General features: G+C 44.3%; 1 protein-coding gene across 1 annotated transcript; it reads right to left on the bottom strand.

The window, feature by feature from the left end:
• Window positions 1–881: 881 nt before the first annotated feature.
• Window positions 882–5,213, bottom strand: klf6a (Kruppel like factor 6a). The gene is made up of 4 exons (XM_026180023.1): window positions 4,824–5,213; window positions 2,664–3,237; window positions 1,791–1,914; window positions 882–1,256 (listed from the first exon to the last, which is right to left on the bottom strand). The coding sequence occupies exons 1-4, from the start codon at window positions 4,923–4,925 to the stop codon at window positions 1,205–1,207; spliced, it is 852 nt and encodes a 283-aa protein (XP_026035808.1). The 5' UTR covers window positions 4,926–5,213; the 3' UTR covers window positions 882–1,204.
• Between the last annotated feature and the right edge of the window lie 17,157 nt (window positions 5,214–22,370).

Below are 22,370 nucleotides of genomic sequence, written 5' to 3'. Positions count from 1 at the left end.
CTTTATGTACAATATTGTAACATTTAACTGTTTGCCGTTTAGCTGCACTTTTATTGAAACTATCTGGAGTCCTGATTACAGTGGAAACAGGAAATGAAGAAACCCTAGAACCATGCAACACCTGTCTATGATACTGAAGTTATAGTATAGTTGTGTTATACCTCTAAGCACACAGCTTATACAATTGGACTACAAATGAGCTTTGTAGCTTGTAAAAAAATAATAAACCAGGCTACATAACACATTGCACATTTAGTAGCTGCACCAAAAACACCAAAAAAAGCTCCTGTCATACAGTGACCAAGAGAGGGGAGGGGTGTAGGGGGGTGTTTTGGTCCCTAGGTTACACAGACCAGAAGGTGACATGTCAGCACCTCTCTCTCTCTCTTTGTCACTGGCTCTGGTCAAACCCAAGGCCTCGCTAGCTTCAGAGAAGCAGGGGGGCCCCCCCTCCCTCACCCAAGTCTGGTTACCACACAAGGCAGGCAGGCAGGCAGGAGCTTCCTCCCTGCCTCATCCTCACACCGCCACCAGGGAAACACAAGCGGAATGCTTCTCCCAGAATGCTCAGTCCACAGCAACATCGGTACCAGCCCATCCGCCAATCCCATCTCTTCTACCCCCCAAAATTCTCCTCTTCCTCTCCTCTCTCTTCCAGATGGGGAGGAGGGGGGTCCGGTAGCCAATCACAGACATTCACAGTGCACACATGCTTGCCTCAGACAGTTTAGTAAAGTACCAGTGTATCTGCTGTCTGGGAGATGTCCCCAAAACATCATGCACCATACGTACAAATCATTCACTCTTTAATTGTCTTTTCTTTTTATTTCTTCTGTTTTTTTTGTTTAGTTTTGTCTTTTTGTGTGTGTCTGTGTGTGTTTTAAGTCTTTCTCAATCCAAAAAAAAACAAAAAGAAAAAAACCGACAAAAAAAACTTGCCCATCCATGATTTTGTCCTCTTGTTGCAATAGACAACCTTCAGAGCGCCTTTCTCCGAAGAGAGGTCCCGGAGGCACTGGGTTTCAGTATGGTGCAAAACGGCATGCTTTGGCTGGAACACTCTCCCGCCACCCTGCTCTGGGACAGTTCAACCAAGAGACTGGTCGGGAGGCGGCGTTTGTTTACATTTTTTTTTCCTTCCTCTCCCCTTTTCAAAACTTTTTTTTCCCCCCACTTTGTGGCGTCGCTCGGCGCTCACCCTGCTCTAGATGTGCCTCTTCATGTGAAGAGCCAGATGGTCAGACCTGGAGAAACATCTGTGGATAGATTGGGGGGAGGCGAGAGAGAAAGTCAGTAAGATGCTGGATGAGGCACGCTGTAGGGCATGAAGATAGTCGTTGCAATCTGCAGACCTAAACTGAGAAATTCGTAATATGAAGAAGCCAGTTGCTTCATTTTTCCTGCAGCCTGGCTTTTCCTGATTTTTGTGTCAAAGACTCTAAAAATTAGAGTCCAAACATCAACGCAGACAAGCAATCTTGACATCTGACTCATAAGCTTCTGTTGGGCCTGAAATATGCTATGTCACATTTTTACTAGACAAACTGGCCAAAAATATCAACATGTGTATACTGAGTTAGCATTACCCGATATATCAGAGCGATCTATTCATTAGTCGAGTACTAGTTTTTTGGGCTACATGAATGTGCTTTCAGTCTAAAGACAAGCATCACTGCTAGGATGATGCATGGGAAGTGAAAATAATAAATTAAAAATCAGATCCCATGAGAACAAAAGCAGTCTTATCAGAAGCGCGGTGACGATGCTCAGAGATAAACAGCCCAGCTTACCTGTCACAGTGACTGCATTTAAATGGCTTTGCCCCGGTGTGCTTCCTGAAGTGTCTGGTCAGCTCGTCGCTTCGTGCAAAACGCCACTCGCAGCCCTCCCACGAACACCTGTATGGTTTCTCACCTGCGGGAGCAAACAAGAAGACTGGTTAAAACCCGCGCTAACATTTCCTCCTGGTGTGATGACATGCTTGTTTCGTTCATTCAAATCAACCAGGAAGACGGACTGACAAAGCTGTCTGAAACCTGGGATACCACTGAACCTGTTGGCTCACAGGCTCTGCGTGCATGCAGCTCGAAACATGCCAAGAATGTCAACAGTGCTGCAGTGTGGCTGAATGTGTGGGATATTTAAAATGCAAAACAGAGGGAGGGGAAAAAAAGAAGAAGCCGCAAGTGCAATTTCACACTGCTGATCAAACACAAGGGACATTGGAATGACCAGTCAAAGCACCTCCCAGTTCAGTCCCCCCGGCTCCTCAGCCAGTCTCCCCTTTCCCATGGTGAAACCCAATCTGTTTTGAAGTCCTTTTATCTCCTACGTACAACCCCTCCCCCTTGTAAACCCCCCCCCCTCTCCTCGCTCTCTCTCTGGCTCAGTCAGTCACATTCCAGATAGATTAGGTCACAGTTTAGCTATCCAGCCATGCAGAGCTAATACTCAGCGCTCCAGCTGAGGACATCATGCACTGTGGACCTTTAATTACATGACACAATGGGCAGACGATGCCATTAAGGTGGAAGACTGAATTAACAGCACTCCTGGCATCGACTCAATAAAATCTGAGATTTTATTTTTTTAAAGAAAGTACTGTCTTTCCTTGTATCCCCCTTTTCTGTTTTTACTCTGGGGCAGATAGAGCCGGGACTCACCTGTGTGTGTGCGCTGGTGTGCTTTTAGGTGGGAGCTCTTTGTGTAAACCTTGCGACACCCATTGAAATGGCACCTGTGCACACGCCTCCTGCCGTCCGGAGATGCGTCTCCGCAGGCAAGTCCCGTCTTTTCCGAGCTCTTTGCCACGCCACCGCTCCTGATTTTGACCGGCAAGTGCAACTCGGCGTGCGTGCTCACCCAGCTGCTCATCGCGCCGCTGGCCTCCGAGTTGGCCTCGGGAGAGGATGGAGGTGTGCTAATGACAGAGGGGCTAAAAGGTCCAGAGCCAACCAAGACAGAGCCCAGAGGGTTGGAGGTAAAGCTGTGAGTGGGCGAGAGCTCCTCAGAACTGTCTGAAGCCTCGCTGCTGGCGTCTGAATTCACACTGTTGGTTTCCAAGATTTGGCTGTCCTGATTGTCCTCCTCGTGGGCCTTTGGGTCAGACTCGGCCTTGGCCTTATCCCCGCAGGCCAAGATCAGCTTGCTCCAGAGGTCCTCTTGGCTGTCGAACTTGAGGTCGGATGTGGAGACGTAAGGCTCGCTCTGCAGGTAGCGCTCCAGCTCCAAGCATGTCTGGATGAATGCAAAAGAAAAAGACACAGTAAGAACAGATGAGTCACAGCACATTCACTCATAGCAGCAAAATGCTTCTGCGAGAGGGGAAATCCTTTTAAATCATGCATGCGCACATCCCCAGTATGCTTTTGGCTGGTGGAATATTTGCTAAACGCTTACAGCGGGAAACCAGCAAATTTCTGCTATTTCTGCATGTGCAGTAATGAGGCTGCACTGATTAAGCAATGGAAGGAAAATTAAAGAAAAAACAACCAATATTTGCTGCTTCTTTGTATCACATGACGCACGCTGATATACGTCTTAAAAGCTAAGCCCCGATTTTCAAAACTTTAAACTTTTGATGGCCAATTTGGGGAAAAAATAAAGACACATGCTTCTAGAAACCGCCATTATTTGCATTTCCTGATGCCGGCGTCACTAATCATGTGTCTCCTTTGCTCAGCTCAGCCCCCTCCACCGCTGATTGGGCATCATAACACGACGCGACCACATGGAGTTCATTGAGCAGCCTCAGCTCTGAGCTCTCCTGCAGCCAAACGTGCAGTGTCATTTCAGCACTCCACAATGACTCACTCAACAAATATAGAGTCCTTTTAAGGAAGCTGCTCAACTTCCCCCTCCAACATTTCAGCTGCTTGTCCTCATGCAGGACCGCTGTCATGCAATCAGTCCTTCCCCTCACTGTCAGCCCCTCCAAGCCCCAGCTGTGAAAAGATTCACTGACTCTAAATTTACTAACTTCTACAGGGCCCTTAAAGTTAAAAAGCAAAAAAGGAGGAGGGGGGTCATTAGAAGAAGAGTTCTGAGACAGCAGCTTTTATAAATATTCTCCCCTAGGCCTCTGCAGCTTTTACACTACATTTTTCCAGCTGTGCTGGTGTCTACTCATGCGAGGAGGAGGAGTAATTGGCCGAGGCTTGACATTTTGATATCGTTATGCCGTGGAGCCCATTCAAATCCCAAGAATGATACAAACATCTGCTTCGTAAAGGAAAGCAAATGCTCTGAAGCACAGAGACGTATAACGCAGATCCCACAACAGACTTATAACTTTGTGATTTGAAAAGCACCGACAACGACATCCTCTACTCTCATGCTGATTTCAAACTGCACTTCCTTCCCACAACCGCTGTCATTCGCCAGCATGTGTCAGCAGTTGACAGAAGCACCCCAGTGCCCTGAAAGCATCGGCCGAAAAACAAGCAGAAGCCGTGCTCCAAACAGAGCAGTGGCAGTGAAGCAGCAGCACGCCGATTCTGCTCGAGTTACTCTCTCCCCATTCATCTCGGACTCCAGCTGTCAGACTGACACACTGATCCACTTCAGCCGGCCACAAACTTCAGAACCAAACAGAAAATGAAACGGGATCCATCTAAGCAGCGGGAGCCTGTTTTTGTACAACCGTTATCAGCGTACATACACGGACATAGTACATATAAATACATTTGAAGTTCTCCGCCGTGTCATGTGTTACAGCAAGAAGAGCATGAAATCTGCTCAGTTCCGCTTTGCCTTACAGGCTCAAATTGAGACTTAGTAGTGGAAAAAAAGAGCTGCTAGCGGATACATTAACTTATATTCACCTGCTGCCAGTACTCCTCCAGTGACGGTAAGGCTGAGAAATAGCCCGTGTCGTGAACTATTTGAAGTTCTTGAAAGATGCTGCACATGGGTAGAACATCCATTTTTCCCCGAGCTTGTGATTTTTTATTATTTAAATTTGTTTTAGCTGCACTTAAATATATTTTTCTCAGGTAGAAAACCCAGTGAAAGACACAGCAGCGATCCCTCCGCGATGCAAACGACTTGACTCAGCAGCAGCACCAGAAGAAGACTCCGCGCGTCAGTCAGCCAGTCAATCCCCCCCTTTCCTTCTTCTCTCGCTCTCGTTCAAGGTATTTGCAAACACTGCACCACACTGGATGGGGAACAACTGCGCTCTGCAAACTTCCCTCTTCAAACCTCGATGCCCCCTCCCCTCCTTCCCTCTTCTCCTCTGCCGCCCCCTCGTCGTCATCAGTTACGCCCGCCTCCCTTTCCACCAATCAGCGACGAGAAGAGCAAGGGCCCGCGAATGATATCACAGCCGACCAATCGCGTCGGTCCGCTAACTCATCTCCGCTTTTAAGTGGTTCGTTTAACTCTCAGTGGCTCGTCTCTGATTGGCTGGTATTTATAGCCACATATATATATAACCAGCGACGGGCTCTTTTCGCCGTAGTCTTTTTTTCTGTCGACGGTGTTTCGCCACAGACAGCGCATGTGAGCCGAAACCTCTTGTGTACATGTGTGCAACTTTTGTCACAAGTAGCAGTTGCAACAGTGTTGTTTGAAGGGGGTTGTCTTCAAGGCCGTAACTGTGGCGAAGTGCTTGTGTTGACAAGAGCCATTGAAAGTTCCACTCGGTGAAGACGTGTCTTGGGACACGGTGACTAATGGATGGCAGGATATTATGTTATCACGACACACGCTGTCATTAGAGGAAACATTAGTCCTCAGTTCTCCTCTATGACTACATTCATGTAGACTTCTGCTTTATCGCTGATTTACTGAAGGAAGATCAAAGTTGCACTCTGTGGTTGAGGTTTGACAAGTGCAGCCCTTACTGGGGTTTTTTTTAAAAGTATCTTTTTAAACCCTAATTTGCACTTAAAAGAGCACAACGCAGAATTAATATTCAACAGTAGTTCCCCAAAGTTAAAGAGTTTGTTTTACCCCAATTTAATTATTATGATACATGGAGAAAATCCTGTATAAATTAACACTCAATTATTCCCAAGATCATTCTAGACCATGTTTAGGCGGGAATTTAACCAAATCTTTGAGCCTAGCTTTGCACTGCTGTGCCCGTGTTTGTGTAGACAGGAAGTGAGGAAAACACACTTTTAGAATAGTTCCACTACTTGTCTTCATCTTTTGTTTTAATATGAGAAGTGAGAAGTACTAGTGCTGTGCCATACTGCACATTTTGATATGCCCCAAGTATTGCCGATACCGATACTTTCACCTTATAAAGGCAGCTTTTGTAGGGGAGAGGAGTGCGTCATGATTTATACGATGAATTCTGAATGCATCATAATGACTCTAAGTCACCACGATTTTTACTTCCACAGTAATTAGTTAAGATGAAAGCAAACTTTTTGTGTCTTTGTAAACTTTTTTTTTCTTTTACTTGAGACTTAAAATTTAAATGTGCCTGTCTTTGGGTCAGCTTCTGTTGTTTAAATGTGCTATAGGCTATAAAAAAAATTAAAAAGGGCATGACAGTCAACACTATCAGACAAGACTAACATTTTTCATAGCCTGGATGTTTCTTTTCACATACCTATACTTTAGTGTAGGCAGACTCTAACAGTACGCATAGTTGTGTTTATCAAAGGAGAAACGTGACAGTTTACACCAACACAAAATTCCTTCCTGTCATCTCGCGGATGACGTTTCATTCCAGTAGCATTCCATCACATATCTGGCCATTGCTCTACGTCACCCAGCTTTATTCTTATCATTTCCTCTTTGGAGAATTACTCGCGTGCCACAGAGGCATCTCCTTCCTGCAGCTATTGCATAAGTTCACAGCACTGAGTTGCTGCACAGCCTGGCACAGCTGGTCCTCATGAGATAAACAACACCACAACACAGGACTTGCATTGTGTTCTAAGTGGCACTATTTTTCTGTCGCTGGCCCGAATAGACAACTGAGCGCCCTTTGTGCTGCTCTCAGCTGTGAGGTCACGTTGGTCACCCAGAGCATCTGATTTGGTCATATGGCAATGGGATGTCTTGTGAAGCCTGGAGCTGGCCTCAGTAGCCCTGCAAAAGAATTCCACTCTGCTTTGATGTTACTATTCATTGTGGCCCCTCCAGGACTCAGCAGACATGTCCATTCTATAAGAGCTTTTAAAACTTCTTTTGTCACCGAGTGAAATGTAACAGAATGTGCGGCTTATCATCGTACAATAATATGCCCGGCTTCATTATTCACGCATTTCCGAAGTTGCCAGAGCTTACACCGTTTGATGAATAACAGAGTACACCGCCGGGTCCCGTCGGAGCAATAGTGGGCAGCTCCGCAGTAATCACTTCCTTCAGAAGACCTCTTAGATGAAGCATTTAGAGAATGCACGGGGTCCTGCATGGCAGCTTTTATCTCAGAAGGCCAGGTCCGGAGCTTTATCATCGTTATGTAATCCCAGCCCAGCCAGTAGCCACAGGAAAGAGCAATTACAGGATGACCCATTTCAATGAATCATTGTCAACCCAATCAGTGAGTTGTTCTATGGGGTTTTCTGAATATCCTGGGTGCAGTGGAGACCTACTGATGTGTTTTAAAAGTGGGTTTGGGAAGAGAGATTAGGCTGATCTCCAGTTTTTTTTATCAGCTTCCTGTAAGTTATGACTGGACGTGAGTATCTGATTAACATAGATTACGTCTAAAAAGTTTGATGCTTAGTTCTTACAAAACATCTAATGATGTCACTTTTGCCTTGTGATGGACATTTAACTATTTATAGACTGAGGATTAACCGATAAATTGGGTATGATATCAAGAACAGCCAAACATGAACATTTTTATTAGTTGCAGCCACAGACTGTATACAAAAGTCAGATGTGGCCACCATGACATCGGCCACTGCTTAGAGAAGTCCCAGCCTGAAGCCTCGAGTTGAACATGTTGGTTGTGTTTCATAAACTCAGAGCAAGTGAGCCAAACGGTTGTTTTCCCTCAGATTTCTGCACAACCACACGACTATGAAACCAAGGAGTTGCTCCCTGCTGGAAATGACAAAGAATACGAGGCAGTTCTTCACTGCCTTTTTTAAGCTGCAATCAATGCAGCAATGATATTACGTTTTGTTCCAGTTTAATGTGACACAATGTACAATTTTAAAGAGTGATAGATTTATTTTTTTAAGGGACATGACTTGTGTCTTTGACAGGTGAAGCAGTCATTTTTGGCACAAAGTGGGCCAATCACGAGAAAGCTTCGAGACGAGTAATTGAAGCATTTACCAATGGGAGCTGATGATGGTGAATCCATTCGTGTGTTGCCTTTGCAATGAACACCTGGAATGTCCAACCAGCTACAAAAAAGTATGAAATGAGAAAATCACTTTATGTGTGAATTATATATAAAGTAGATTGGGAGCTTTCAGGCCCGCTCCCACTTTGGATCCAGGAACCAGACACCCTCTCTACTGTAAAAAAGCTTACAGTTGGGCTGAAAGGGTTTAGACCCTGAATCCTCCCATAGTTACACCGCAATAGGCCTAGGCTGCAAACTAAGGGCTTCCCATGATGTGAAGTGTTTCTTCTTCACGCACCTTTTTTCATTCACATGTGTTTATACACCACTCTATATTTAATCATTAGTTATTATTAATCTCTGTCTGTCTTCCACAGTGTGTCCTTTGTCCTGTCTCCTTCCCTTCGATCCCAGCTTGTCACGTCTGGATGTTTCTTCCTGTTAAAAGGGAATTTTTCCTTCCCGCTGTCGCCAAGTGCTTGCCTAAAGCGGGACATTTGATTGGTCCGGTTTTATTGTAGAGTTTTTACCTTACAATATATAAAGCGCCTTGAGGTGACTGCAGTTGTGATTTGGTGCTATATAAATCAAACTGAATGGAATGTGATTGGGCAAATGACCAAATGAGAAGTTAAATTTATGAGCAATACACAAACACACCTCTTGTGTGTAAAGTTAAAGCCACAGCACCAATGACACAATTACAGTTAAACTACCTGCAGAATAATGAATTTTAGAAAATGAACTACCAATAGTAGCCTTTTCTTTAGCTCCACATGCAAACACACTAGACATTTATATACAACAGATAAACAAGATAAATGAGCTGATGTTATAATTTACTTTAAGTGTCAGTGTCAAACGCTGTTGGGTAACAAATTTGTGTCCGCGGCATCTTGGAGCAGACGTGGCTGACTCGAGAAATAAACTCATTATTTTCCTGCTTACAATCAGAAGGCCAGTTAGTAATGAGGCACAGAGCTATTGATAGAGATGCATTGCTCTCCTCTGGGGCCACTGAAAATTTGTCCAAGCTTAAATAAAATGAGAATAAAAATAACTGATTGGAAATCAATGTACATACATCATTCACTCTTTTGCTAAAAGGAGAAATGGAAGGAAAGAGAGAAGGAATTGGGGGGGGGGGGGGGGGGGGGGGAGAGCTCCTGGAAAATCGATATTCATTCGAATCATAAATCAGAATTGAGTCAGTGCTCGTGTGGGGAGGGGGAGATAATCATTGGCCTGGTTTTGGATTACACACTCCACGTGGCTGAGGCTCGTCCAGCCTGCAAATGTGTTTAGTGTTGTTGCAGTCCCCTGCTTGCTACATTGCCTGCCCCCTCCTGCCACACACACACACACACACACACACACACACACACACACACACACACACACACACACACACACACACAGACATGTTGAGATCCTCTCATTGAAATGCATTGATGGTTTAGGGCGACGCCTGCCTTACGTGCAGCTGTCAGGCAACGCTTGGGACAGATCAACACGTGCGCACAATGGGTCATGCGGTGTCAACCCCATCAGGTCGTCAGTGAGGAGCCCCTGGCCCCCCAGCAGCTCTTGACCTTGAGGATGAAGAGTGGGCCCCATGAGTGCGTGGATGTGTGTGTTTTAGCTGAGCGGACATGAGACACAGCAATCAGTCACAATGCTCATGTGATGTTTGGCGATAGAGGGTCGTGAATTGCTTTGTGTGCTCGCATTCAGAACAGGCTGATATATCAGTTTGCTGATATACTGGGGTGGAAATCAATATCGTCCACCTCCAGTACGATGGAGGGTCGTCCCCGATCAAAGCTGCACTCAGAGGGCAAAATAGATCTTTCTTTGTTTTTGGTAAGCAGGCCTGGGTTGGTCATCCCGAGCGTTTGAGATTTTTATTTTTAGTTTGTGTCTTTATACACACGCAATAGAGCATTTTAATTCCATATTTATCATCACTGACCTTTAAAGTACATCAATTTAAGTATGCTGAGCTCAGCTCTGCGGCTAATTTGCAATCAACAGCTCTGCCATAATTAAAGACAAAAACAGTTCCTCAGAATGTCTTGGCCTTAGGAAAGGTGCCATTATTGTCCATTTATACCTTCTATTTAATTTTATTGCCACATTTCTTACTCAACAGAAAAATGAAATGATGCTGATGAGGTTTTTCTTTTTTCAGCTCATTCATTGTTATGTCAGTGGGTGAGATTTCTCAGGGGAGAACAACAAGATATTATGCAGCACTGCTGCCTGATTCTACCAGGCGCATCCAACTAAATACTGGAACCAGTTATTTTCAGATTTGAAAAAAAATTGAATTATTGTTGATATTTGTTCATTTGGATTAAAAACCCCCAAAGAAACAAAAACAACATCAAGAATCAAACATGTATGGCAATGTCACTCATTCTGTGGTTACTCGTGGTCCCCGGAGAATATATCCTGCAGTCTGTGGAGATTCATTGAACTTTTCTAGGTAAAGTTTTCAGTAAAATGTTTCCACTCAGTGAAAGATTCACATTTACGTAAATGAGCGCCATAATTCCTAGAAGATGAACCTCACAGACATTGTATTGCATCGCTACTTTTGTAGATCTGCTTAGGTTTTCTTAGTTTTATGGGTGATTCACAAAATTTGAACTGTTTTCCAAACAGTGCGACGTGCATTGTGTTAGTAAATCTGGCCTTATTAGTATTCTTGGATAGACATGTCGTGAAATTGGGTCCAAATTCATGACACTGTGGGGATAAACTGTGACAACTTTCCAATCACATTTATTTCAGCGCCACAAAAGTCAGCACGACCAATCATTTATAACTAAATACCAACAAAACTGAAAAAGTGGGGTCAGTTCTGGACTGTGTTTAGTGCTAGTTAGCAAATGTTACCCACAAATGTAGTCACATAAACGTAAGATGGTGAAAATTGCACAGTGAATGTGATAAATATCTTACAGCAAGACATTATAAGAGACATTATAAGAGCTCTGAATAGACATGCGTGACAAAATTACAAAATGGGGAAAAAACTATTGTTTTCATCCAGTCTCACTTACTTTTTTTGGTCCCTTTAACGATTGTAATTAAAGTTAATTTGGAGACTTCATAATTAAAGTGTTACCATGCCAAGAAGCAAGATTTTTAGAAATAATTACCATTGCGTTGCCTCGCTTCAGCATGCAGATTCTTAGTCTTTATGTGTTGCATATACCCAGCTCACAAGCAAGCAATATGTGAGGATTAACCAAACCATTTAAACCTTAAGGTTATATTATTTTAAACATAAATCATTAAAATATTGAAATAAAAGACTCAATAAATGAGAGATTTTAAACACGTGGTTGCTGTGCTGCCTTGAAATCCGTTCGCAAAGAGCAAAAAAGTGTCCGTGTCAAATCACAAAGGACCGTAACGTAGCAGGAGTTTGGAAGCGTATAAACTTACGTATGCTGGGGGTGTTTTGACAACAGCAAATTACCACTGACCGTGGAGGCTGTGTCATACAGCCTTAAGGTTATCACTCGAGTGAGTAGCAACAGTGAGTCTGTTTCTGTGATTCACAGACATGCTCTCGTAGCCCTCGGGAGTCTCGCTGCTCAAATGAAACAAACAGTCTCCAGCTACATTTCTGGAACATAGAAAAAAACAAACAGTGAAAGGACCACACATACCCCCTACAAGCTGAGCTTCATTCACTTCTACCAATACATATTGTGCCAGCCAAAGATTTCAAGTAGCGCTTTGTTTGAATGCCGCTGTCACACGGGGAGCGATTTCAGCAGTAGATCTTAAAAAGTGCTGGAAAATCTGCGGGACAGTTCAATGGTCATTGTCTCACACGGGGTGGTGCATTCAGGGGCTGCAACTTGTTTTTTTCCCTCTAGTGATGCCAACACTGCACTAAAGGCTGCTACCATTATACGGGGTGGAAGAATGTTAAGCATTTTATTATTTTCTGCCAACCTCTGTGGGAACCAGCACTCTCTGGCTCTTTCGGGGGCTGGCCACTTTATAAACACTGGTCCAACCCACTGATTAGAAAGCTGGGCTGTACACTCACTGTACACTTTAGGGTGTGAGATAGGAGAAAGAAGAGTGTTTAGCTGTGTGTGTGTGTGGGGGGGTTATCAGGTCAACATGACCGTGAGCACAGTGAGCTGAATGTGGTATTCCCAGCTTCTTGTACAGGATCAACTATCACCCAGTTGCAGAAAACAGGCCAGCGAATTCCTCGTGCATGAATAACACTCACAGTGACTCACAGTTTCGTGATATCTGTAATCTACAATCTCTCTCATGTGGAAGTGACTGTTGTTTTGCTACTTTAATTAAATATCTGCTTAAACATCGCTTTTGCGAGGCCTGTTCTCATTTATTTTCTGCACATTACAGCCACCAACATCTCGGACGGTTTGGCTCGTGGTCGATTCAGGTTGTCGGTATAAACTGGGATAAACGATAGCCACTCGCCGCTTTTTTTTTCATTACAAAGGTTAATGGGTTGTTTCGGAAAAGCGGATTATTTTTATGATATTTCCAGAGATGGGTTTGCTTATGGCGAAGCAGACCAACATCTGCTCCAGTGCACCGCGTTTGTAAAACAGTCTGTTGTTACAAATTTCGCCAAGCTGGGAATAAAAAAATGTCTCAACTTCTTTTGTTTTCGCTGTCTGTGCAGATACAGTCTTTAGCCTCCACCGCTCTTTTTCTATTCTTAGACTTCCTTTTATCCCCATGCACAAAACTAATCCCTGTGTCAATCTTTAATCCTCAAGCCACAACTCACCTGGCGTCATGTTACTTGGGAGGAACTTCCTTATTTGGTAAAGCCATTTGACATAGAGAAGGGGAACTACACAGCCTGCAGCTGTTTCACACTGTATTGTGGATTTAATATGTCATTTTGAGTTGATTCCAAAAATCCAATAAGTATAACGAGCTTTGTACCCTTTTTTCCTTCTCATCTTTTACCAAATCTGCGTTTACAGTCACCTCCCGCCCTATGCTGAGTTCACATCTCAATATAAGTCACTGACCTAGGATACAGTCTTCTGCCGAGGGGGTCTTTGTCCTCACACAGCTGTGAACAATGTGACTCCACTGCTTGCTTATCGTGCTCACCTGATCTGTGATCTGTCACAGATCTGGGTCACAAATGAGTTTCGGATGAAACTTTACGATAAAGGCAGAAGTGAAAAGGAAACAAAACAAGCAAAAACGTGGAGAAATGGCTTTGTTTTCATCCACTGGGTCAAACAAAGTGGGACTTTTCCTCCCCCCCTGGTTTGTGTTGTAACAAACAACCATTTAAAGTGAAACTTGGAGCAGCAGGAGCACTGCAGTATGAGTAAGCCTTTAAGAGCCTGCTTCCTTGTATCAATCCAAGTGCAGGGTAAGACTCATCCAAGCAAAGTTTATGGCACTGTAAGCAATGAACTTTGGAAAATCTTTATTGTGAGCTGCGCTTTATCATAATTGCGTTTTCGTCAGGATAGCTGATCAGCAGCAGCTGATGCAGAGTGTGAACTTTAGGTGTCCGTGCTGTATAGGAAACACATCAGCTCTGCTGCACCTTTCACTAAGGTCGTGACTTTTAAAGGTTGACTCCAAATAGGCTTTGTCGACTCAGCGCCTGTCTGTACATTAGGACACACGGAGTCGGCTGCTAACCGCTGGTCGTTGCCAAATTAACAAATCTTACCCAGTATGACCTCACCTACCAGTGAAGGCTGCTGAACTTTGAACGGTTATGTCATTTATTTGATCTGTGTGTCATCGGCATTTCCTTTTACAAGTTCCTCCCCTATGTCAGCCTCTCTCTGTCCCTTAACTTTGCTTGTTTTCTTTCCCTATCAAAAGGAAATCCTATCCTGAAACCCCTTGTTTCCCTTCATAACCTTTTATGCCGTGGCTTTTGTCAGGCTCCATTGTGAATTTTCTTTAGCCTAATCGTTTCCACGATAGCCCCTTTCTGAGGCCATTTTCCCAAGATTACATAATAGGTGAATGCTTGAGTGAACACTTTGATCTATGGTGACCCACACAGTGTAGGTTTCAGTTCCAATTAGAGGTAACATACATACTGGTGACAAATTAAAGGAAAAACCTACATCAGCTGTCTCAGTGAAGTGTTGGACCACTACAACCCAGCAGAGATGCTTCAACGTGTCTTGCTTGCACATGTCACTTCAATTTTATTGCACATTCTTTTACTTATATTTCCCCATTTGGAGTTTTTTGATGGAGGTGACATTTGAACATTGATAAGACACACCACAGAGCATGACCGGTGACTAAACTGCTTCATCCCACCACAGAAAGCAGCGGTGTTAAAAAGCCTCCACTCCACAGGCACGTTCAGGTTTTTTCCTTTAATTTGTCATTCGGCTGTAGCTAGTGTGTCCGAAAGAGGAAAACAAACTATGCAGCGACTCTGTGTAATAGGCTTGGTGCGACAGCGAAAGGCAGATTTAATAAATAATCATTAAGGTTGCCATAAAAACAACTCTGCTCACTGTCATCATCTGGTTGCTGAAGCAACCAGATGATAATCATCAAGATTCTGTCTCTCTCACTCCTCCCCTCCTCCTCTCTCTTCAGCAGATACCTTTGCCCAGCTGAGAGTGACTCATTCATATCTCATGACTGCTTTCCAATGAAACTTGTTGTTCCAAGCAGCGGTTTCCGGGAAGCAGGCGGAGTGGTGAATTATACCATCACACCACCACCGGCTCCAGGGAGTAAGACTGACATAAACAAATACACCGAGTACAAACTGTACATACTAATGGCCTCAATTGCTTGTCAAACAGATGCTGATGCAGACTGACGCCTGACTTGTTCCCGACTGAATCTGCAAGTAGTCTCTTAGAGATAGAGAAGGCAGGTAATGAGCTAGCTCTAATCCAGCTACTGTTATCACCACTGATACTTAGAACCACTGCTGACACTATTAACAGATAGCCTGCTACAGCTACCACTATGCATAGTTTTACTTCTGCTTTGATCATATATGCAGCTAATAATACAACCACTTCGTCTTTAGACTTAAATAGTTCGTCTTCTTGGAAAACGTGTCACATCGTTATGAGATCAACAACTCGATAAGTCGCATCTCAGATTTCGCCGACTTTCCCTGTTCATGTGGTATTCATGTGATCTGTCATGTCTCTGTGCTAAATGTGAAGCTACAGCTAACAGTTACTCAGCAGTTAAAGCAAACCTGACTAACTGCACAGCACGTCAGCTTCAGCAATCAAGCCAGTGAATTACTAACAGATCTTAGCTTCATATTTAGCACAGAGACACGACAGCATGCGTTAATCTTATCTAACTGTTATAAATAAAGTGTTTATTTACACACTCACTATATATATATATTTATATATAGATGAATGAATCAGTTAAAATAAATGTTTCTTCCTGTTCTGGGTTGTTTTGTGACCATCTGGATGAGTCATGGTGGATAATGGCTATGACTGTGGTTCAGTGGAGTCCCAGAGCCTTAAACTTTCCATTCTGACAGATGTCAATGACTTTCTTTGTCAGCTGTTTCTTTAGATTGTTGGTATGATTTCTGATAGATTGTTTAAAAATATTAATTCTGATTATCTGTGTGCAAAAAAGGGTACTTTTTCAAAACACTATGAAAAAAATGAGTCCCCGAAACAGTCTGAGAATAGACACCCTGGTAGCCTAAAACCAAAATATTGAGAGCATTCAAGCCTCCTGCTGAGCACAACATGCAGTTCTTTAAAAACTAAATAAACCTGTTTTAATGGTCAGTGCTCTGTGAGCACTTAGTTGAACTGTTTTCACACATGAAATTTTCTCAACACTACCTGATGGAGTTGCGTTTGAGAACACCACACTTTAACCCGCGTTTAGCTGTCACGCAACATTGTGATGTCAGTATAATGCTACGTTACTGGTGCTCGTTTGTGCTTGTGCTCATTTCTAATGAGGGGATCATGAAGCCTCCAGCACTGGATGTGTGTCTATGCAGGCCATTAAACAAGACTCACCTGCATGTTGATGTGAGACAGTTCTCCTCGTCTATGGGGCAAAATGATCAGCAATTACAGTGTTTACTTAGCTCTACCAATGCGGCTCTTTCTGGAAACAAGGTGAGCTGTTAAAAGATTTTGTGAGATGTTCTTTAACACGTCTTCCAAATGTGTACAGTGTGCACCATTGGTGGCAATTCAACAATTGGTGACCTGTACGTGTCTCTCGCCCTATGGCTCAAGCCCTGTGACCTTGAATTGGATAATCAGAAGAAAACGGATGGATGTTTAAGTTTAGTTATTAAAAACTACTTTGTTGTGTTAAGTAAAAGATTACGGTTTGGGACAAAATGTACCGCTTCGTGTCAGTCACCCCGCACGTTAAAAAAAAGCGATGAGTTGTGATTGGCCAAGCCTTGCTGTGTGACAAAGAGCGACCGCGGACACTATGCTTCCAACAGTGTCTGAAATTCATGTGTGAAAGCCGCTCAGCCGTTTCTCTGCACAAACATGTTGACATGTGCAGGCGCACAACATGTCGTTAATATTAAAGAATGTGTGAAAGCGTCTCTGCAATGATCTCCCAACCAGTGTCATTTTGAAGCCTGGCTAAAAGGACAGACACCGCCAGGCCTGCCACGCCACGGCAGCAAGGTGACACAAGAAGACGGACGAGACTAGATGGCAGACTAAGCGAAAGGTAAACAGACAGGCAAACAGGGCAGGGGCAATGCCCCAGAGAGCAATGACACGAGCTAGTGCCTCCCAACCGCGACACACAGACCCAGACTGAGCAGGGGAGCGGGCGGGCAGACGGGAGGGGTGGCTTTCAAATGACTGAAGAGCCGAGCGTAGACACACAGCACCCTGCTCACCTCAAACGCACCGCCTGTAATGACTGGAGACATGCTTGCCTTCCCTAAGGAGAAAAACAAGAGGATGTGGGGGGGTTCACACACACACACACACACACACTAACACGCACGCACGCTCAACACCACCTCTTCCCCAAGAAACCCTAATGGCTGAGGCTCAATAAACAACAGCAGTGGCAACAACACCCAAATAAGCCATGACAGCATGCGCGGTACCTGAGCGAGTTTCTAATTGATCATTGTCGGCTGGAGACTCCACACTTCTTGCTTTCATTGTAAGACATGTCTCATGCGTGGCGCAGTCACACTTTTGCATCATGGCTATTCTTGGCTCAGAGCTGTGCATTCGAAACCTCTGGAATTCGAAATTGTGAGCTCATCTTGTTTTAGCTGTAAACATATTCCAGAAAGATTTATTCATAGAGAGCGTGCTCTTTTTTTTCTTTTAAATTTCATCTGATAATACACAAGAACTATTCCCTGTCGCACAGCTCCAAACTGTCAGCTAATCCAGACGTGCAGTCAAAGCATGTCCAACATGACCGAGCAGCTGGCTGACCTATTGTGAGAATTAATTAGCAGCCACGGCAGATTTTAGCACAGTTATTTGGGACTTTCTGTACGTAGGTGTGATATGTGGGTTAGTGGTGAGGGGGGCGACGTGGCTGGGCATCGTGTCATCTCGGGCTATCGGGTGGTGACGGCCACTCAGAACAGCCTCAATAAGCGTGCTGATCCCAGCCGAGCCTGCTGACCACCACAGTTAGCGTTCCCTCCCTTTACAGCCGCCTAATCCGGGAATTTAACAATACGCCTGGCCTTCCAAACCAGGGATCAAATTCTCCCGGTTGACTCTGCATTAGCCCAGCCAGCACATGCACCCCAGGCCCTGTGCCCACCCACAAAGCCAGCAAGCAAAAATTCACAGGCTGACACCCTTGGTTCATTCTGCAGCTACACACACACAGAGAACACTCAGTAACAGAGGGATGTTAATAGGAGTTTTTTTTTACCTTCATTTCCCATTTATTTCCCTGCTCTTGCTCCTCTGTGTCCTGACACAGCTACCCCTTAAAAATAAATTTAAAACCAATTGAGATGCTGTGTTATGCTTCCCGACATTGACAAAAAGGTGAGGATTGTAGGCTGTGTTTGCGCAGCGGCAATAGGATTAGATCCAGGGAGAAAAGAGATGGGAAAACTGGACACATCCTGACATGTAATGAGCGTACACTGCACTTTGGGAGCATTGCAATTAGTGAGTGTCATTTCCTAGTTTTATTTTGTTTCTCCGTGTAGTCACCCTTCCAGCATTTCAGTTCACGTGGACGCAAGGTCAGATAGAAGAGATACCCCAGCCTGTGTCGGAACCTCTCAGCTGTACGCGGTAATTACTGGTGTCCTTGATATTTGATGTGAAATGGTGGATGGTAACCTTTAGTGTTTGCCTGTTAGCTCACCCCTCCTCCTCTCAGTGCTCCTGCCCTCAATTGCTGCCACCACCGCCGCCCTCCCCTCTGTTCCCGGGAGCACGGATGGAAAACAGGAGGCTCACTTTGGAGGGAAATGTGAAGTGTGCTTGAGTGCCAGCTGGTGTCTTGGGATTGGTTAAACATCCATTGGCCAAATGGTGACCTGTCATCGCTGTGAAGCGGGATGACACTGTTTGATGGGACCTGCTGTCCAGGAGAGGATGGGTGAAAGGACAAAAGGACATGGGATTTCAATCTTTGCTTCATATTCCATTCATAAGTCTGCAGAATGCAGCAAAAGTTTGATTTGACAGCAGAAAACAAACCCCTGATTTGGATGAGAACACAGAAAGTTGTTAAGATTACTATGATACTACTTTAAAGATCCTAAAGTGAGTTCAGCCCCTTTCAGACTGGGCAAAAACCCATTTTTGTCTCTAATCACACAGTTCGTTCCCAGGCTCAATAGCATTGCGGTATTCCTGGGTATTTATCAGCGCCATCTCGTTTTTTGCTCCTTCTCTGCTGCAGTGCCATGATGACTGTTTGTAACTGCCGCCTCCTGTGACTTTTTGTCCATCTGTTTCATTCAAGCAGCTCAGACACCGTTCAGCGGACACTGACATTGAAGAGACTGAAGTACAAAATAAAAAGTCCCCGTCCAGTGTGAATATGATGTCAAAGGCCCACTAAACCAAACTAAGATTTAAAGAAAACAAGCTTTGTGGGGGCATGAGGGTTACCAACACTCAGATTACTTGTTTGGCAGGAGTTGTACTTCTGGGAAATCCCAGAAACCTGTCATCAGCTTAGATGATGTGCTGCTTTTACTAATCTATTTTTGTTGGCAGAATGGATCTCTTTACCATGAGGAGCGCTGCTCATAGTTCTAATAACTAAAAGCACATCTGTTTCTCGGTTTGATGAGTGTTTCTCTTGTCTGATTGACCATATGACATCCTTGGGACAGGGCTGTCCTGTTCAAGGTGAGCGGCACTCATTTCTGGAATGACTGTTTGAGCACAGTTGGAAGTGAAATGACAAATAAGCAATTAGAATGTATAATCTGAATCAACAATACACACATCATGCACAACATTATGGACACCTGCCTAATATTATCTTGGTCCCCTTTTGCTACTATAACAGCCCTGACCCTGAGGCATGGACTCCACTAGACCCCTGGAGGTGTGCTGTGGTATCTGCACCAAGATGTTAGCAACAGATCCTTAAAGTCTGGTTATTTGTGATGCGGGGCCTCCATGGATGAGGCTTGTTTGTCTACTACATCCCACACATGCTTGATTGGATTGAGATCTGGGGAATTTGGAGGCCAAGCCAACACCTCAATCTCGGTTTTGTGTTCTTCAAACCATTCCTGAACCTTTTTTGCTTTGAGGCAGGTTGCATTATCCTGCTGAAAGAGGCCACAGCCATTAGGGAGTACCGTTTCCATGACAGGGTTACATGGCCATCCACAATGTTTAGGTAGGTGACACGTGTCAAAGTAACATCCACATGGATGACAGGACCCAAGGTTTCCCAGGAGAACATTATCCAAAGCATCAGAATTTTGCCCGGCTTGCCTTCTTCCCATAGTGCATCCTGGTTCAGGTGTTCTCCAGGTAACTGATGCACACGCACACTGGGCCAAACATGAGATGTAAAAGGAAACGTCATTCATCAGACCAGGACACCTTCTTCATTGCAATGTGGTCCAGTTCTGATGCTCACATGCCCATTGTTGGTGCTTTTGGAGGTGGACGGGGTCAGCTCAACAAACTGTGCTACCCTGTGTATTCTGACATCTTTCAGTTACAGTAGCTTGTTCCCACGTGCATAAGGGAGCCTTGCAGACCAGTCATGGTAACGCTCCATCAGAATAAGCACTAACTTTTGGTAGATACTGACCACTGTAGACCAGGAGCGGTCCACCAGAGCTGCAGTTTTGGAGCCGCTCTTACCCAGTCATTCGTTTAGCCATCACAGTTAGGTCCTTGTCAAACTCTCTCAAATCCTTACACTTGCCCATTTTTTCCTGCTTCTAACACATCGAGTTTGAGAACAAAATGTTCACTTCCTCAATAATATCACTCACCCACTAACAGGTGCCATGATGAATCACTGTGCTGTTCACTTCACCTGTCAGTGATCGGAATGTTATGCCTTATCTGTGTATGTCTATATTTAATAACTGAGATTTCAGCTTGTTTGAATTTACCCTTAAGCAGATAAATGTGAAAAAAGCACCTTCCAGCACATCGTTCTGCACTGTCAAGATCAAACATCAGCAAAACACCTTTTTGAAAAGATGGGAGGCTTTAACCTAAGCCCCTAAATCCTTGTACTAATACATTCGTAAAGGTGCTAAAATGATGAGCATCAGAACATTAAGGATCCATAAAACGACCTGCATTGCTGTTTACCAGGTAAAGAAACATTCTTGAGGGGATTTATGCCTGGACTTGTGATTACTTGCTCATATAAAAGCTTATGCTATAGCCAGAGCACTGTGACTCCAACGTAGCCTATGGCCACTAATTAGACTAACAACAGTCCCACCGACAGTCTCTGATGAGCTGCTTTAATTGGCAGAACAACAACTGAAGAAAGTCTCCTGGCCATTACTGCAAGCTACACCTGAGATGGTGAAACTGCTGCATCAGTCTGATCATACAAACTCATCGTAATAAAAGAGCTCCGGTGTTTTCATAGCGGACATCTGTCATTGCTGCAAGTGCTTTAAACAGCATCCTATAGAAACCCCATGTGAAGACACGGAAAAGCAGCTTGTTGCAACACGCCAGGTGTTTTGACAGTCGGGTGATGTTACACACCTCTCCAAAGCACCTACGTGAAGTGTGTTGTACCAACCTCAAAACACGCCCCCCTCCCCAGCTGAATAGCAGTGGCTGATATAACACAAAATCACACCCATCAGTCAGAGTGCGCCATGTTTACATTCGGCCCCTCACTGTTTTTCTTTGGAGGTCCCATTGAGAGGTAAGCGCTGATGGAAGAGGTGAGGCGCTTGCGCACAAATATACACAAACACCTGCATATTTGAGATGCCTTGTAGAAGTTATCTTCCCAGTCCACTGTAAACACGCACACACTAATCTCAGGGTACATCCTTTATAAAAGCCGAGGAACTCCTGCCTTATCTTCTTCAAACAAAAAATGGCAGCCGGGAAACGCTGCCTGGATCAACTGGAATGAACTGTGACGTGGCCGTCAGCTGGGTCTTGTCCCAGGAAGAAAGTGGGAAAGTGGGGGAAAAAACAAAACTAACCAAACCAAAAAACCTGGCTTTTCCTACACAAGGGTTTGTTCTAAAACACATTCCGAACCAGGAAGCAATCTCCATAAACAAGGCAAGATTGGGAATATTTCCCAGGTCACTCCTCTGATAGGAAATATAGACGAACATCAATAAAAATACCACAACTGTACTGCAATAGGCTATAATATTGCAATTACAATTGGTTAGAGAATTCAGCACTGAAATGATAATGGCTTTCTATTACAGGCGTGGCAATAAAGTCATTCAGAGCCACATTATCTACACATATTGATATTTTTTTGGTCATTACTTTTGCAGCTAGTTTCAAGTCAGCCATTCTATAGGGCTCCTATTGATTTGGTGTGAAACCGGCATCCGGTGATATAAAAGTGGAAGGAGCAGTGAATGTGGCAGAGTGACTGAGGTCAGCTGCGCTGTCCAGTCGCATTCACCGTCCTC

Source organism: Astatotilapia calliptera, chromosome 9, assembly GCF_900246225.1.
Source record: "Astatotilapia calliptera chromosome 9, fAstCal1.2, whole genome shotgun sequence".
NCBI lineage: Eukaryota > Metazoa > Chordata > Actinopteri > Cichliformes > Cichlidae > Astatotilapia > Astatotilapia calliptera.
The sequence above is the reverse complement of the archived record's forward strand: the minus strand, read 5'-3'. Positions and strand labels throughout refer to the sequence as shown.